This window comes from Crocuta crocuta, unplaced genomic scaffold (genome assembly GCF_008692635.1).
Source record: "Crocuta crocuta isolate KB4526 unplaced genomic scaffold, BGI_CrCroc_1.0 scaffold273, whole genome shotgun sequence".
NCBI lineage: Eukaryota > Metazoa > Chordata > Mammalia > Carnivora > Hyaenidae > Crocuta > Crocuta crocuta.
Genome location: NW_027529425.1, coordinates 3,366,765 through 3,385,552, shown reverse-complemented (window position 1 = coordinate 3,385,552; position 18,788 = coordinate 3,366,765). Strand labels below are relative to the sequence as shown.

General features: G+C 48.1%; 1 protein-coding gene across 1 annotated transcript in view; it reads left to right on the top strand.

Annotated features, from left to right (window-relative positions):
* Positions 1–308: 308 nt before the first annotated feature.
* The window catches only part of LOC144227239 (zinc finger protein 140-like), a 19,005-nt gene continuing 525 nt past the window's right edge, over positions 309–18,788 (top strand). The window contains exons 1-8 of the mRNA XM_077758839.1: positions 309–596; positions 5,477–5,603; positions 6,165–6,403; positions 8,452–8,686; positions 9,752–9,794; positions 16,853–16,979; positions 17,234–17,329; positions 18,670–18,785. Coding sequence (XP_077614965.1) covers positions 8,631–8,686; positions 9,752–9,794; positions 16,853–16,979; positions 17,234–17,329; positions 18,670–18,785 — 438 coding nt within the window. The 5' untranslated portion in view covers positions 309–596; positions 5,477–5,603; positions 6,165–6,403; positions 8,452–8,630. The remainder of the gene's footprint in view (positions 597–5,476; positions 5,604–6,164; positions 6,404–8,451; positions 8,687–9,751; positions 9,795–16,852; positions 16,980–17,233; positions 17,330–18,669; positions 18,786–18,788) is intronic.

Here is an 18,788-nt window from a genome sequence, read left to right as displayed (position 1 = left end):
GTCTGGAGGTCTCCGATAGCTATCTGCGCACTTCCGGACCCCTGGCTGGACTCGCGCGGCCGGCACCTGGGGCCTGACCAGTCCTGAGGCTCCCGTTGCATCTGGGACTGACGATTTTCTCTGCCCCAGCGGTAGAGAGGGCATGTGTGGCAGAGCCACGGCTTCAGAGCCGGCGGGCGCTGGGAGGGGTGCTCTGCCCCGGGGTCCGGTGGGCGGCTCCGTCTGACGTCTACTGGGGAGGGTCGGGGTTCCTGTCTAGTTTGGGGCGGGAGCCGTGTGCAGGCTGCTCTCAGTGCTTTACTGTCCTCTTGCAGTCCACCCTCGTCGGAGCCCACCGTCCACAGGGGGTTAGCGCGGTGGACCCATGACAGCCTTGGCCCCGGGGAGCTGGGGGCCAGCTCTCTCCCGAATGGTCACCCTTCTTTCCCGATATTGGATTTGTTTCCATCCCTTGACCCGGAGCTTCTCTGCCTGTCCAGGTCCCTGAACTCAGCCTGGGTGGCCAGGCCTCCCGTGGGTGAGGAGGGACTGCTGAGGAAGGGCCCCCTTCTGTCCGACCCTCTGTCACTCCTTCGGACTCCACATCCCAACCAACGGTAGGCTCTGAGCTATGAGGTCAAGGAAGGAGGGAAGTGAAATAATTGGTATTTCAGGGATTTACGGTGTCGGTGTTCCTATGACCAATGTTTATAGAGTGTCTGGGTCAGGCAACTGGTGAAGCACCGGGTCCCATCCTTGGCTAGAGCCCTATGGAGGGGTCAGTCCTGTGAACACATAAGGGCCACCAAGGTGTAGGTGCTTGGATAGTTACTCCTATCTATGGATGAATGGATACCTGGGAGGGAGGTCAGTTCCTACTGAGGGAGGCACAGCCAAAGATCAGATTTAAAATAACGTCTCCATAAGTGAAAGGGGGCAAAAGGGTTGGGGTTAGGGAACAGCCTATGCAAAAGCATGAAACCCGTGCGTACTGCTGGATTTGGGGTCATGGAAGAGCCTGGAAGGGGTGTGTGTGGTGAGGTTGGAGGAGGTTCCAGGAGCGCAGCAAGCTGGGTTAGGGGGTAGGGACTGGGTCCTGTTTGTGCCTGAAGTGTTGGAGGCAAGACCGTAAGTGTGGTTCAATTTCTTTGGTGTTAATATGCTAGCAGTCAGTAGAGGCGATGGAGACTGAGCTAAAGTAGTGAGAAAAGTGAGTAGGGGGATGTATCTCCAGTTTGTGAAGCCGCCAGCACCGCCAGGGGTGGGTGAAGGTGGGGCTGTGTGAGCGCTTCTGTCTGAATGCTGATGGGGAAGGGAGGAGGTGGACACAGTTCAGGGTAGCCTCTTTCCCCACACTCGATGAGCCCCACAGCAAAGGTACCACAGTGGTGCGGAGATGGGGAAGGATTTGTCTGTCTTTGAGGCTTTTTTGTTCAAGGTAGGACAGACGTGACCAGGGGCGGGAAAAGGGGGAAACGAAACCTGGTTCTGTACTTGTTAGTCTCAGTAACCAGGCTTATCAGTTCTTTTCCATTATAGCTTGAACTTGGGTCTTCTTGAAGGAGGTTTTCTTCTGTTACAACCCGTAGTTGTTTCTTACTATGTTCAGTTACTAACATTGGAAAAGATCTCAACTGTATATAGCAAAGTGAGAAAAAGGAACTTTTATAGTTATCATTTAGATTGAGCAAATGTTAAACATTTACTTTATTTGCTTCAGATCTTCTAAAGAACTAAAACCTAATAAATACCACTGGAGCCCTTTTAATATCAGCATTCATTTCGTTTCCCTTCCTCCCAGGTGACAGCTCCCGAGATTACTTTGTTCTTACGTGTTGTTTACTTGCTAGATGGGAATGTGGTCATAAACAATATGTTATTTTGTGTGTTTGTTACCTTTGCCTGTATTTCTTCTGCTATGACTTTTTCTCACTTATTGTTAACAATTATATTCCAAATACAAATCCATTTGTAGCTTAGGTGAAAATTTTAAATAGTTTGATTGGGCCTGGCGTTTCCTTGGTGGGTATAATTCTGAGTACCAATCCATTTTATTTAGTGTTTAGTGGGGTTTTTTTCTGTTTTCTGTTGCTTTGTCAATTTTAGTACTTTGTATTTTTCTAGGAAATTGTCCAGTTTAATTTCATATTTATGGCATTAAATTGTGTATAGTGACCTCATAATTTAAAAACATCTCTCCTGTATTTGAAATTGTTTCTTTTTTTTCCCCTGTTTAAAAATCACATTTTTTGCCTTCTCATATTTTCTCCATCAACCATGCTTGAACTTAGTGTATTTTATTAGCTTTAAGTACCAACCAATTATGCTGTTAGTTTTAATAAATCTTTTCTAAGAGTTGATTTTAGGGTGTTTTTTTTTTGTAATTTTTTTTATCTGGGTACAACTTCAGAGAAAACTCACAATGGTAGAATAGTACAGAGAATTCCAGAACACCTTTCATCTAAATTTCTCGAATATGAACATTTTGCCACATTTGTATGGAGGGGGGTTGAGAGATTTGGGAGCCAATTAAAGAAAAAGATGTCACCATATGACCAGGAGTGCACGCAAGCTTTATTTAAGTATGCACATTAGGAAGAGGTCCCTCGTGGCATGGGACCATCCAGAGGTTGGGGCCCAGGGTCCACTTCCCAGGAGGGAGGTGGACAAGGATACCCCTGGGTGTCCCTGGGTCAGAGGCACTTCGAGTTTTTATAGCCACCTGGTGTATTTTATCTAAGGCTACCAGATGCAGGGGAGCAGTTTCATGGAGTAGGGAAAGCAGGCAGGTTCCAAATGGCTGAAAATCTGTATTTGGGCATCTTTAAAATGAAAGCCTGTGTTAACATCTGAGTTTGGTGCTGCTGGTCTTGTGAGCCAGCCTGCCAGGGCCCACTGCAGAGGCCATCGCTGGTTCATTTATACACAACTTGCCCTATCCCTCCCTTCCTCTCCCTTTCATACGTGTGTGTGTGTGTAAATACCCGGTGTGCATTTCCCAAAGACACGGCCATTCTCATGCAGCCACTGGATAATGATCAAAACCAGGAAATTAGCATTGATACAATACTGTTGTCTAACCCACGTCTCTTAGATATCACCTGTTGTCTCTGTAAGGCCCTTTCTAGCTAAAGGAGCTCTCAGATCATGCGTCTCTTTCCCCCACCATGTCCCTTTGTCTTCTTTTCTCTGGAACAGTACCCCAGTCTCCCGTTGTTTTTAATAGCATTGACATTTTTGAGGAGTACAGGCCAGTTATTTTGTGGAACGTTCATCAGGGTAGGTTTGTCTAATGTTTTGCCATGATTAGATTCAGGTAATACATTTGTGGCAGGATTTTTTTCCCCCACCTGTTCTATTATTGCTTTGATTTCTTCTTTTTAAAAGCTCTGCTCCTACTTGCTTCTATGTCGTTTGGGTTTACTCTTTTCTGTGCCAGCCTCCTGCAATGAATGCCATTAATTTTCAGATTTTGTCTAATCCGTATCTTAGGGCTGTGATTTCTTTTAAGTGTGTGTGTGTAACGAGGCACCAGTTTTGATATATAATATTTTTTGCAGCTGTTGTCCTAAATAATTTTGCATTCTTTTTATTTTCTAGTTGTGTTGCTTTTATGTTTAGAGTGTGGCGTCTATGCAGTATTGATTTTTTAAATATTTGTTGAGGTTTATTTTTAGAGCAATCCCAGGTGTGCCTAAAAAGAGTAGATGTTCTTTAATTATCAAGTACATTCTTCTGTCTGATTCAATAGGTCAGGCTTTAATTTTTTTTTAACGTGCATTTATTTTTGAGAGAGAGAGACAGAGAATGAGTAGGAGAGGGGCAGAGAGAGAGGGAGATACAGAATCCAAAGCAAGCTCCAGGGTCTGAGCTGTCAGCACAGAGCCCAACACAGGACTCGAACTCATGATCCACAAGATCATGACCTGAGCCAAAATCAGACACAACCAACTGAGCCACCCAGGCACCTTAGTAGGTCAGGCTTTTAAATTGTTATTCAAGTGTTACATACTCTTGGGGCACCTGGGAGGCTCAGTCGGTTAAGCGTCTGACTCTTGATTTCAGCTCAGGTCACGATCTCATAGTTCCTGGGTTTCAGCCCCGCTTTGGGCTTTGCGCTGGCAGGATTCTGTCCCCTTCTCTCTCTGCCCCTCCCCTCCTTGCTCTCTATCTCTCTCTCAGAATAAATAAACATTTTTTTTTAATGTTGAATATTCTTCATGTTTATTTTTTGTATCCCGAATGTTCTAGAATCTCTTTACGGTGCCGTGGGGTTGTCAGTTCCCCTCACAGCGTGCCTGTTATGTGTGTTTGAGCTGCACATGCATCACGCTCGTGTGTTGGTGTGCACAGACCTAAGATCAAGTGGGCCCCAGCCCCTTGTTTTCTCTCTGCAGTGGGTTGTCGTTTCTTGCTTCTTGCACGTCCCCACGTTTGCTTAAACGGGCGCCGAGCTGTGTGTGGGAGTAGAGAACCGCTTGCTGTGCGCGGCTGGGAGCAGGGGGTCGGCTGCAGTGACAAGGCAGGAGTTGGCACTTGCTGTTGCTGTGGTTACTGTCGGACAGCCGCTGGCTTTGAGTGTCTCTGTTTAGGGCGGGCAGGTTCCTGTCCCCCGCTCTGTGACCGGCCTACCCCCTTGGACTTTTGCCTCGTGCTCACGCCCCCGCTGGCTTCTCCGGGCGGCGCAGAGCCTGGTGCTGCAGGGCCCTGGTCCCCGGTGTGCCCCTCCCCCTGTGGTAGGAGGCTCTTGAGAGTCTGAGCCGGGGATATGTCTGCCCCCTTTCCCTGGGAGGGGGTGTTCTTCCCCTTCTCCCTACCAGATGCCATAGGTCTTCCTTGTGCTTTGGTAGCAGCAGGTTCTGCTGCCCTTCCCTCAGCTCCTCAAGGCTTTGTTCCTCCGCAGAGAAATTTCTGGAAGGATGGGGCTTCCCTGGGTTTCCTGCCATGGCAGCCACTCCCCTCCTCCAGACCTCACCACCCAGGGCGTCTCTCTGTGGTCCCGACCACCCCTCAGTCTTTCTCCTGAGCACACAGTGGAGGGCTCCCGACCAGATTACCACAAATTCAGTGATTGGAAGCTGGGCTGGCTCAGTCCCAGGAGTGTGCGACTCTTGATCTCAGGTCATGAGTTTGAGCCTCACGTTGGGTGTAGAGATTACTTAAATAAAACTTTAAAATAAAGCAATACCCTCTGTCACCTCACAGCTCTGCAGGCCACATTCCAGGGGGCATGGCCTCCCATGGCCGGAATCAAGGTGTGGGACAGTGGGCCTCCTCTCCGGGCCGTGGGCAGAAGTCAGCGTCCTGCAGTTTTAGGCCCGAGGCCCCTGATTCCTCGCTTGCCATCAGCTGAGGTTTCTCTCAGCCTTCACACGGGGTGGCGGTGGATCCTTCTTGTGTCTCACTCTCTCTAGCTACCCCCTGGGCCCCTGGTTGAAGGTAAATGTCCTGCTTATGTTCTCACAGGAGTCTCATGGTGCCGTCTATTTATTTGCAGGTGTTCTTAGTGTCTGTTGCAAAGGCTTAGAGACAGGCGGTGACCAGGCGGCTCAGTCCTGTCTGCGTTTTCCAGCTCCTTCTAACCCCCAGTCAGCCTCCAGGCGGGAGCTGAGCCTCCAGCCACGGTAAGTTCTCAGCAGGAGAGCAGAACTTCACTGGTTGGAGTTGACCCCAGTCCTCAAGCCCCAGGCACCCCACCAATAGCATAAATTCTTGTAAAGAAGGTGACCCGGGCAGCAGCAATCTATTCTGGAAGCGGGGCTCCGTCTCCGGGTTCCCTCTTGTAGCTTAGGGATAAAGTTAGAGGTCACAGTATGGGGCGGCTTCCAGAAAAGTGTCCCTAAGACAGCCAGAGGACCCGCTTGCTGACCGTGAATTTGGGTGATGCCATCCCATTAGGGGACCCATCCAGGATTTGGTCAAGGGGAAGGTTTACTCAGAGGAGAGGGGATCCCCGTTCTAGAGTTAGAGAGGCATGAATGAGGAAGGGGATCCCCACGACGCTCAGAGGGTGATCCCTGCCCCAGTCTCTCTACACTTGGTGTCTTCACTGTCCTCTACTACCCCCTGCCCCCCACTGCCCATCACTCCACGGCTTGTGAGATGTAGACTCTCCTCAGGTAGTCGAGGCATAGAAGTTGCTTTATTAACCTAAGAGTGTTTCATTTTTCCTTCTCCTGTTAAAGACGAAAGAAAATGGGCGTGAGAGAGGTGTTCAGAGCCAGCCAGCTTACTAGAGGCCGAGCCAGCACTAGCGCCCAGGGCTCCCGTCCGCCAGGGCCCACCAGGCGAGGGCTTCCTCCTGGGCGCCTCAGTTCATCGCTAAAACCCGCCCCTTCCCACCTTCCACCCCTTCAGACCCTCTCACGGATTTCCTCTCCTCCAGGGGAAGGACTCTGATAGGAGGTCATGGAGAGAAAACCCAGTAAGATGATATCTGTATATTTTTATGAAATATTTAAACAGTGAGCACGTTTATTGTCTAAAAAATTTAGAAAATGCCACTATCGTAAAGCCAAACGAACACGTCCTACCATGCAGAGGTCACCGTTGTTAACATTTTGTGTGTTTTGTCCAGAATTTTTTCTTCACGTTTTAAAAAAAAATTTTTTTTTTTTACAAAAACCCATTCCACATGCTGAAATTGATGTAGACAAACAGGGACGAGGGCAATGTGTCCCAATGTCCCCTTTGACCACTGTTTTGGACGCACACTGTTGAGTCTCCTTTCCTGTCCTTGTTCCCTGGAGCTCCTAGCAGGGGCCACAAACTGAGCAGCCTAAACAAGCAGACACGTCATCCCTCTCAACTCCGGAGGCCAGAAGTGGGAGGTGAAGGTGCGGATGCCGCCCCTTCCTTCCAAGGCCATGATGGGCTGCTCCTGGCCCCTCCCCCGCCTTCTTGGGCTCTGCCGGTGGTCTGCGCCCATCTCTGGTTTCTGCTGCATCACCCCGAGCTCTGCCATCATCTTCCCTGACGCTGTCCCTGTGTGTGTCCCTGGGACCCAATTCCACCCTTCTGTAAGGACACTAGTCCTTCCTACTGGCCTGGGGCCCATCCTCAGGACCGCACCCTCTCCTGATCATTGACAAAGACTCCATTTCTAAAGAAGGTCGCATTCTGAGATATTGAGGGCTAGGACCCCCAGCAGATGTTTTTGGGGGACAGAGTTCAACCCAGAGCACTCTCCTGCAGGATGACATCTCCCTTAACCCAGAGCGGTTCGGTGACCTGAGGCTGTAATAAAGTACAGCCTCTCCTGGCTTGCCTGTGGGCCAGTGAACATCTCACTGTCAAGTCCGGGTTCAAGCCTCTCTCTCTCCCTGTGGATCTGCAGATTTCCACTTCCCCTCACGTCCCCCCCCCGCTCCCATGGAGGGCCTGTGATCTCTTCTGTCTCTGCTCCTCCTTAACCCTTCCTTCTCCTCATCAGACCACTTCTTTCTCCTCCAGGGGCAAGGGGCGGAGGAGGGGAAATGGAGGAAAAGCAGCAGAAACATTTTTCTTGCTTGGTGCTTTTAGTAGCCCTCCCCCTGCCCAGCCGGCTGTCTTCCATCACATGTGTGATGGCTTCTTAGGGGTGCAGAGCCTGTGACACGAGCAGGGGCTCTCTGGCAGACCTCTGTGCCCACCCCCAGCTCCTGGATCAGGGGTCCTGCTTCTCAGGGCTGGCTCTCTGCACCCCGTAGGCAGACTGCATGCTCCCCGTGAAGTTCAAGCTCACCTAGCTTCCTGCCACCCATGAAGCCCTGGGGAACACACGCATCTTGTGCCAGCACAGGCAGGCCATGCAGGTGTCTCCCATTCCTGCCCCCCACCCCCTCACCTGGCCGCCTCCATGGCCTCTGCCAGCTTCTGATTTCCAAGAGCTCGAGCCTGCTGCTGCCCCCTCCCCCCGCTGGCCCGCATGCACAAATCTTCCCCCGAGCTCGCGCCCCCCTCTGCTGAACCACCAGGTGCCCGATAGTTATTCCCCCACTCTTGCAGGCTCCCTCTAGTCCTCATATAACCACTTGTCTTGGGAGGGGCGTAAACCGCCATGTGTCTACCTCTTCAGTAGACCCCCACCCCCACCCCTGCTCCTTCCGTCGTTCCTTCTCTAAAGGCAGGTATCCATTAGGTTGGGTCTCCCAGCTCCTCCGGAGAATTTGGGGTGTTTGGGAATTTAGCTAAAACTCCAGGCACCCGGGGGAAAATCCCCTCCATTTCCACGTGTTCCCATCTGTGACTCACGTGCTTGTGGATTTCATACCTTTTTTTTTTTTTATCCACTTACTGGTGTTGCCGGCAGCTGTTTTCATGTCAGATATGCTGTACAAGTTTAAGTTGATTCATAGCATGGCATGCTTTGATTGTATCCTAACTGATTAACCAATCTGTTATTTTTAAGCACTTAGGTAGTCTCCAATTAAAAAACCAAAACCAAAAACCAAAATGCCCTCCGAATTCTTTATGGAGTTTCTGTAATTCTAGAGTTTGAGCGTCTCTGCAGACTTCTTGGACCCAACTCCAGTGTGTCTCTGTCCTGAGTAGGAACATTGCTAAGACCAACCTCGTGTCTGTTCAGGAGAGAGCTAGGTGTGGGGTCCCGTTGATGATTCCAGCCACAGTAAACTTGCTCCTGAACCTTCGTGTTCCTGTTCCCTGGCAAAATGAGGAAAGGAGGAGGAGGGCTCAGGAGAAGCCATCAGATCTTGTCCCATGTTTGGTAAGTGGCAGAGCCAGCCCGGGACCGCTTTCCGGGCAGAGCCCAGCACAGCCGAGCCAGGGCAGTTCTTCCCAACAGTGAACGCGGACAGGCTGCAGGTGAAGCAGAAGCGCAGGGGGCCCAGCGGGTCTGGGAGGGGACTGTGGGCCCTGCCGAGTAGCCCTCCGCCTGTCCCAGCTGAACTCCAGTCAGTGGACTCTGCCCTTCCAGGTCCCGTGTTTATATTTCCCTGTGACTTGATCCCAGCATCCACCAGGGGCAGGAGGGGTGACAGAGCTTCGGGTCAGGAGCTTTGAAGGCTACAGCTATTTAAAAAAAACTTCTATGTACAAAGTGCCAGTTTGTCCTGGAAAAGCTTAGGACATTCATCTAAGTACCAAAAAAAAAAAAAAAAAGATCAGTGGTCGTTACCTATCTATGCAGAGCTAACTGCTGCTAGCTTTTTGCCTTGCATCATTTCAGAGATCTGTGTGAGTGTGTGTGTGTGTGTCTGTGTGTGTGTGTGCATGGGATCAAATAGTCTTTGGCCACCTTCTTCAGTTATCCGTATGCTATCCAATAAAACCGTTTTCTCCATGATTTTATTTTCATTAGCTACATAACGTTTATTTCCCTTTGGAGGTAGTGTGTTTTATCTAACTGGTCCTCTGTAGATGGATATTTAGTTATTTTCTGGGTTTTTTTTTTCCCCAGAGTTTTAACAAACTGTAATAAACATCTTGGCGACTATTCGCCTGAACTCATGACTGTTTCTTCAGAATAAATTTCTGTTAATTCAGTTTCTGGGTGACGAGGGGAGGGGTTAGTAAATTGCACACTGACTGCGGAGACCCAGATGTGAGTGTGAATTAAGTAGAAGAGAATCCAGGTTGAACCCTTGCAAGGTTGGGTCCCCATCACACTGCAAGGTGAGAGCGTTGTGTGATGCCCTTGGTCAGGGGTGGCGAGGAGAAGCCTGTTCTCCCCCGGGCCTGGTGGAGGGGGGCAGCAGCCGACCCAAAGGCAGGGCAGCAAGCTTGGCTTCTCATATCCTCTCCCCTCCCCTCCCCATCTCTGCTTCCACAGGTGTCTGCTCTTCCCAGTGGGGCAGGGAAGGACCATGTGCCAGGTGAGTGTGATGTTTCCTTCTACCGCACTGTACTTTGTCGGGGACTAAGGGATGCTTCTAAGAATGCAGCCGGTGGAACACTGCAAGCAGGACCCAGGATCACTGAGGATGCGAGGCGAGTGGAAGATGGAGGCCACAGGGAGGGCGGGGCGGCTATGCCCCCAAGGCTGCTGGAGTTCTGAGCTGCCCAGTGTCTGCCATTTCTGGCACTTAAAAATTTTTTTTAATGTTTATTTTTTTTTGAGGGGGAGGGGCAGAAAGAGAGGGAGACAAAGAATCCGAAGAGGCTCCAGGCTCTGAGCTGTCAGCACAGAGCCTGACGTGGGGCTCAAACCCACGAAAGCTAGATGGTGACCTGAGCCGAAGTTGGATGCTTAACTGACTGAGCCACGCAGGCGCCCCTAACATTTTGTTTTTTAAGAGACAGAGAAGGACAGAGCATGAGCAGGGGAGGGGCAGAGAGAGAGAGGGAGACACAGAATCTGAAGCAGGCTCGGGGCTCTAAGCTGTCAGAACAGAGCCCGACGTGGGGCTCAATCCCATGAACTGAAATCATGACCTGAGGTGAAGTCGGATGCTTAACCAATTGAGCGCCCCCTGTCACTTTTTTTTTAATTAAAAAAGTTTTTAACGTTTGTTTATTTTTAAGAGAGAGAGAGTGTGTGCGCACCATTGGGGGAGGGGTAGAGAGACGAAGAGACTGACGAGCCCATGCAGGCTCTGCACTGACAGTTCATGAACCCATATGGGGCTCGAACCCATGAACCACGAGATCATGACCTGAGCCGAAATCAAGAGTTGGACACCTAACCAAGGAGCCGCCCAGGTGCCCCAGATGTTTCTGGAATTTTACAAAGATTCCATCCAATATGGGACTCGCGTTGTCCGCTTGGGACAAGTACATCCACGTCTGAGGAGAACGAAAGCTTTTTCTGGTATTCAGAAGGTCACATGGCGGGCCTGGGAGTGTGAGGTGTCATGGGTGGGGTCCCCTCTAGCGATGACAGTGAGGTGGAGGCAACGGCAAATCTCCTGCGACTCTTCTTTCAGTATAAGCGGTGGGGCTCAGGCCCGTGCAGAAGTCTGTGATGCCGGGTGTTTAAGGGATCACAATTCTCCATTCTGCGTGAACCACCTTGTTCTGTGAGACTGACCCAGGTAAAACCCTGCGTTGTCCAGAGGGACGGACAAGTGGCAACTTCTTCAAACTGCCTTTCATAATGGTTTTTTTGACCCAGATGGAGAGCGAACAGCCCAGTTTCAGACATTGGCGGGGACGGTGAGGCTGGGTGGTCAGAGCACTTAGGGCTTTTTGTCTGAGTCTCTCTTCGCCGCTCGGACTCCTGCACCCGCCCTTGCCCTGCCTGGGTCATCGTTCTCTTTGGCCGTCAGTGACGTGGCTTGCTGCCAGCCTGTCTGCATTCTCAGCTTAGTCCCACAAGGTCCCCCTCTCTACCGTGAAGTGTGCTGGCCAGAATCCTTCAAGTTACAAGAGCCAGAAACTCAGCTAGTGCTAGCTTAGGGCAAACCCCAAATCGAGGCCACCCCTGGCCTGGGACACAGAGACAGTCACACCTAAGGGCGACGCCTTTCCTGCAGTCTCTCTTGTCCCTTGCCTCTGTGTCTGTGACTTCCTTCTCTCAGACTGACCATCCCTGGGGCCGGAAACGGGCGTGGCCCACACCTCACACTTGCAAGGGCTGCCGTAGGAAGGGACCTGGTCCTGTATCGTAGAGACCATTTGTACAGTCTCTGGGAGAGATTCACATTTGGGCCAGCTTAGTTCACGCTTAGGGCTCAGAGGCTGGGTCTATGGTGGGGCGCCCCTGGGAGCACCACGGGCTTGGGGTGCCCGGGGGAGAAAGCTGCCCCAGAGGAAGACAAGGCCGCACGGACAAACATTACAACTCTCTGCTCCAGAGAGAGAAACATTCACAGGGTCTTGGTTTCCAGCCAGGGGACGTGTCTTAGAGTGTCTGTGCCTGAAAAGGCTCGGACCAGCTGGATGTTTGGTACCAGAAACATCTGGGAATAGGACCGGTATGAGAGGTCAGAAACAAGATGGCAGCCCCACGGCCTTCTCAGAGCAGAGCTGGGCCACAACTCAAGGCTTTGAGACCCGTATCTGGGGCCAGGGTTTCCCCTCTGCATTTTAGGGGAAGCTGTTGGTTTGTAGGAAACCGAGTGTCGCTGGGAACTTCATAGGGTTAGCCATGACAAAAATAATGACCGTAAAAGTTCCAGAGCTCCCCCTGTTAAGCACTTACATGCCAGTTTCTATCTTTTCCATACATTCTTTGATGACTATCTGTGAGATCGGTATTATTAATCCCTTCTCCCATTTTACAGATGGACAAACAGAGGCTGGAGGTATCAAGCAAGCTGCCTGGGCTCCTGCATCTATTAGGTGATGGAGTTGGGGTGTGAATGCAGACAGACAGACCTAGAACTGGGCCCTCAGTGACTGAAGTACACTGTGGTTTTTCTCTGCTGGAAACCTGTCCCCAGCAGAGGAATTCAGCCATAGCTCTACAGTCCAGACCTGCACTGTCCAATATGGTAGCCACCATCCATGAGTGGATACTGAACCCTGGTGGCTGGTGTGACTGGGGACTTGAATTTCTCATTTACACTTAAATTTTAAAGTGGAATCAGAGTGGGGCGCCTGGGTGGCTCAGTCGGTTAAGTGTCCGACTTCAGCTCAGGTCATGATCTCATGGTTCGTGGGTTTGAGCCCTGCCTCAGGCTCTCTGCTGTCGGCACAGAGGCTGGAGCCTGCTTTGGATTCTGTGTCTCCCTCTCTGGCCCTCCCCTGCTCTCTCTCTCTCAAAAATAAATAATACATTAAAAAAAAAACATTAAAGTGGAATCAGAGTGACATAATTTCCCACTGAACACTTTATTGGGACACCTGGGTGGCTCCATTAGTTAAGCGTCTGACTCTTGATTTCCACTCAGATCATGATCTCACGGGTTGTCAGTTTGAGCCCCACATCTGGCTCTGCGCTGACAGCATGGAGCCTGCTTGGGAATCTCTGTCTCCCTCTCTCTCTGCTCCTCTATCCCCCCTAAAAATAAACATTTAAAAAAATAATAAACACAATGTTTTCATAGAACTACATTTCACGAAATTAAATGTCTGAGTACAGTGTCTGAATTGAGATGTATTGTGAGTGGAAAATAACGCACCAGGGTTTGAATATATGGTATGAAAAAAAAAAGAATGAAAGGTATATCAATTATATAGCAATGATAATATCCCAGATATATTTGACTAAAAGATCTTAGTTTCCTTTTTTACTTAAATGTGACTACTAGAAAATTTTAGTTAAGCCACTTTATTGAGGTGTGATTGACCTGCAAGACTGTGTGCTTAGTTAATGCATACAACTTTCGAACAGTTTAGAGATAAGTACACACCCGTGAAACTACCACCACTGACTTAATCCATCACCTCTGAAAGTTTCCTCCCACCCCCTTTTTAAATATGTCTTTTTTGTTTTTTGTGGTCGGGGCATTTGACATAATATACGCCCTCTTAGGAAAATTTTAAGGATGCAGTGCAGTGTGGTTCACCGCAGACACTGTGCTGTGCACTGCATCTTCAGAACTTATGCATCTTGCATAACAAACATTGAACCTCTGACCAGCTCCTCCGCCTTTCCCTGTCCCTCCCAGTCAGGTATGCAGCCAGTGCTGGTAACCACCAGTTCTAGGAGTTTGACTACTTTAGAGTCCTCGTAAAAGTGGGGTCACATGGTATGTGTCACCTGTGTCTGGCTTATTTCACGAGTAATACTCCGTGGTGTGTGCCCCCCACATCATCTGTTCCCCCGGCAGATGGACATTTGGGTTGTTTCCATCTCTTGGCGACTGCAGATAATGCTGCAAGGAGCATGAGAATGCAGGTATCTCTTTGAGACCCGCATTCAGGATGATCACCACCTCTTCAAACAGACACATTTACTTCTTTCTTCCTGATTCCAATGTCTTTTATTTCTTTTTCTTGCCGGATTGCTCTGGCCGGACTTCCAGTACAGTGTTGAATAGGAGAGGCAAGAATGGGCATCCTTGCCTTGTTCCAGATCTTAGAGGGAAAGCTTTCACCACTGAGTATGATGTTAGCTGTGTGCTTTTCATAAATGGCCTTTATTGTGTTGAGGTAAGTTCCTTCTATTCTTGGTTTGTTGGGAGCTCTGAATCATGAAAGGGTGTTGAAGTTTGTCAAATTTTTTTTCCTTTTTTGTGCAGCTGTTGAACTGGATTATATCATTTTTATCCTTTATTCCATTAATGTGGTGTCTTGTATGGGTTTTCAAATGTTGAATCATCCTTGCATCCCAAGGATAAATCTTACTTGGTTGTGGTGTCTGATGCTTTTCATGTGCTTTTGGATTTGATGTACTACTATTTTGTTGAAGATTTTTGCATCTGTGTTGATCAGGGATACTAGTTTTCTTTCTGTGTGGTGTCTTTAGTTTTAGTATCACAGTGATGCTGGCCTTCTAGAATGAATTTGAAAGTATTTCCTATTTTCCTTTTTATGGGGGGATTTAAGAAATATTGGTATTATTTATATTTTTGGTACAATTTGCCCATAAAGGTCCTGGGCTTTTCTTTGTTAGGCGTTTTTTGGTGACTTCTTCATTCTCTTTACTTGTCACTGATGTGCTCGGGCTTTCTGTAGCTTATCGATTCAGTATCAGTAGGTTTTTTGGTTGGTTTTTTTTTTTTTTAGAATTGTGTTCGTTTCTTCTAGGTTGTCCAATGAGTTGGCATTGAACGGTCTATAATAGTTATTATCCATTTTGTTTCTGTGGCATCAGCTATAATGTCTCCTCTTCCATGTATGATTTTATTTATTCCCAATCTTTTTTTTCTTAGTCTAAGGGTTTTTCATTTTTACCATTTCAAAAAACCAGGTGTTCATTTCTACAAATGTTCCTCTTATTGCTTTGTGATAGTTTTCCTGTAAATTTCCATTTGTTGTGTTTTCATGTCTTAAGATATTTTATAATTTCCTTATTTCTTCTGTGACCCAATGGGTAAAAATATTAATTTCCAATATTTAAAAATTTCCCCTCTTCTATTATTGATTTCTAGTTTCATTCCATTGTGATTGGAAAAGATACTTGAAATGATTTCAGTCTTCTTATGTTTGTTAAGACTTGTTACCTAGCCTAGGATCCATCCTGGAGAACCTTCTTTGCTCTTAAAAAGAGGGAGTATTGTGTTGCTAGTGGGTAGAATGTTTTGTAAATATCTTTCGGGGCTATTTGGTCTGTAGTGTTGTTCACTTCTGCAGTTTTCTGATTTTCTGTCTGGATAATCTATCCATTATTGAAAGTGGGCTATTTATGTCTCTTACTATTATTTCATTGTTGTCTGTTTCTCTTCTGATTGGTCAATGGTTGCTTTATGTATTTAGGTCATTTGATGTTGGGTGCGTATGTATTTAAAACTGTTATATCTTTTTGAACAAACCGTTCTGAAATTATGTAAGGACTTTGTCTCTTATGCCAGTATTTGATTTTAAGGCTGTTTGGTCTGTTACAAGTATTGCCAGACCAGCTCTCTTTTGATTACCCTTGTATGGCATGGGATATCTTTCTTCACCCTTTTGCTTTCACCCACTGTTTGTCCTGAAATCTAAAGTGAGTCTCTTGTAGACAGCATATGGTTGGGTCTTGTTTTTTTATCCATTCAACCACACTGTGCCACATTGTTAATTGTTTTCTGTTTGGTAGTTTCTTTGTTCCTCTCTCTGACAACCTTGTTTTTATTGTGGTTTGAGGATTTCTTGTACTGATTTTTTACGTATTATAGACTTATTTTTGTGGCTACTAGGAGGCTTGCATTGAGTATGTTTATAGTTTTAACAGTCTTTTAACTTGATAACTTCAACTGCATATGGAAACTCTACACTTAACTTCCTCACACACTCATGCTTTAGTAAATTTAGTAAAAATCTAAAGTCAGATTTTACTTCCTTTTATATTGTGTTTCCATTAATAAATCTGTGATTATAGTTGTACTTTTGCCTTCTCACTTCTATATTTCTGTTGAAAATGATTTACACAGTATTAGAGCATTCAGTATAAATTAGTTTATTGTTTTGGTCCTTAATTCATCCAGAGAGAGAAAATGAAGGAGAAGGAAAGTCAAGCCCTTTTCTTTATCTGTGGAATCCTTTCTGTCTTTTCCTCTTGTTGGTACCTTAATTTTGACCATGTCTCATGTCTTTGATTATAATTGTGCCCTAATTTTATTTATTCATTCCCTCCCAGTGATTCCCCACCTTTTTCTGCATCGGGTCATCTTTTGTCACTCCCCTCCCTAAAATACTGTGATAGGAGTCCCCATTGCCTATAGGAAAATAACCCTTTGTCCTGTGATCTGTGTATGTGGGCTCGCTCGCTCTCACACACACATGCGCACATTTTATATTGTCATTCTCAGGTATTTTGGGATCTCACATTTGCAGTTTTTACCAGATTTTTCTATGACTCCTTGCCTTCACTCATGCTGGGCCTCCTGATTGGAATATTCTTCATACATCGGGGCACACCGTATATCTTTCAAGATTCTGCTCCAGGGCAGCCTCCAGTGAATTTCACTTGACATCAGGACATCGAACATGGCTGTCGTCTTTGTGTCTGTTTCATCCATAATATACTTCCATCATAGCCTCTGGCGTAATCGCACCACACGAAAGGCCTCTGTTTATCTTGCTCCACCAGGTGCCGATGCCTTTAGTGCAGGAGTAATGTTGTGTTCTGCTTTCACCCTGAGCCCCAGGCGGGAGGCCATCAACATACCAGATCGTCTATAGATGCTTGCGCGCTGAATGAATGATGAATGAATGAAGATCCAGAAGTGAGATCTTTTCTAATCTTTTCTTTTCTCTCCCACAAAATGTAGTACAGAGTTTGGGATGTGATAAGCTTCCTACATAACCTACCATGGGGCAGCCTGACCCCGGAAGGTGGTAAGACCCCTCGCCTCTGCTGCAGTCCTCTGCCAAGCCTTCTGGGCTCATGAGGCATGTGTCATTCCAGGGCTCGTTGTCATTCAGAGATGTGGCTGTGGGCTTCACCCGCAAGGAATGGCAACAGCTGGACCCTACGCAGAGGACGCTGTACCGGGATGTGATGCTTGAGATTTACAGCCACCTCGTCTCAGTGGGTGAGGAAGGTTTCCTGTGTTTCCCCATGGGGTCTTTTCTCAGTTATGAAAAACCTCTGAAATGTTTGGCCTTGGGGGTCCGTTGTCCACAGCCTTGCTCTCATCCCATCTGCATCATTCGTGACTTTCCCTCGCACGTGAAATACCTATCCTCTGGTGGAGATGTGAAAGCATGTTGTGACACCCAGGCTCCCCGCTTCCTTCAATGGCCCAGGTGGCTCGGCATAAATCCTGTGACTTGTTCTCACAATCAGGGTGTCAGGTCACCAAACCAGCTGTGATCTCCAGGTTGGAACGCGGGCAAGAACCATGGATGGAGGAGGAAGAAATCGGCAGATGGACGTTTCCAGGTGAGAGGGGCAGCTCGCAGGGGGCAGCGGACACTCAGTCGGTTGCAGAGCAGAACCTCAGGTTTTCCTGTTTTAGGCAATGGTTCTCAAACGCCTTGGCTCTTTCCAAGCAGCTGTGGATATTTGGCCTGAGACCGTGCAGTGCCCAAATGACCGCCATTACCTCCACACATCCCACCTCACCATTCCTGTCCTTTCCCTGGCTTTTTGAGAAAGCCATATTCTGTTTTCATTCTTTGAATCCACTCTGCCATCCCCATCTGAGACCTTACTTGCTCAGTTTTTCTCTAGAATCTTCAGTCTTACACTTTTCCCCACGGTTATGAAACAGGCTTTCTCGTGCTTTCAGGGATTGTAGATTCCTGCTATTTATTATTATTATTTTTTAATATTTTTATTTCTAGGAAAGAGAGAGAGAGACAGCGTGAGCAGGGGAGGGTCAGAGAGAGAGGGAGATACAGACTTTGAAATAGGCTCCAGGCTCTGAGCTGGCAGTCAGCACAGAGCCCGATGCAGGGCTCGAACCCACGAACCACGAGATCATGACCTAAGCAAAAATCAGACGCTTAATCGACTAAGTCACCCAGGCGCCCCGAACTTCAGCATTTCTAAACCTAGGAGCTTCCTGGTTACACTGGGTGTGGGTGTCAGAGGTGAAACCTCAGGTAGTTTGGGATTTAAAAACGTAAGGCAACCAGTGTGCCTGGGTGGTTCAGTTAAACACTCAACTTTGGGTCAGGTCATGATCTTGCAGTTTGTGAGTTCGAGTCCCGCCTCAGGCTCTCTGCCGTCAGTACGGAGCCAGCTTCAGAACCTGTTTTCCTCTCTCTCTTTGCCCTTCCCCCCAGTTCTCTCTGTCTCAAAATAAACTTAAAAAATTAGGGGTGCCTGGGTGGCTCAGTCCGTTAAGTGTCCGACTTTGGCTGAGGTCATGATCTCGCAGTTTGGGAGTTCAAGCCCCAGGTCTTCTCCATGCTCACAGCTCAGAGCCTGGAGCCTACTTCAGATTCTGTCTCTCTCTGTGCCCCTCCCCTGTTCGTACTGTCTTTCTCTCTCAAAAGTAAACATTAAAAAAATTAAAAAGATTATTTTTTAAATTTATTGGGGGGAGGGGCTAGGTAGAGGGAGAGAGAATCCCAAGCAGGCTCCGCACTGTCAGTGCAGAGCCGCATTCAGGGCTTGATCCGACTAACCACAAGATCACGACCTGAGCGGAAACCAAGAGTTAGATGCTTAACCTACCGAGCCAAGCAGGCACCGTCTGATAGAACTTCATTCTGTGATAGGACTCTGGAAAGATGAATAGGTTCATGTCATTATTTACCCTCCCTCCCCCCCAGAAGAGCTTTTGCACGTCTACGGCCCAGCAGGTAGACCCCGGGAGCACCAGGCCAGACTGCGGCGCGCTGCCTTCCTGGACCGGCAGGAACTGACCAAGAAAGGGCGCCGTGCGTCCGTT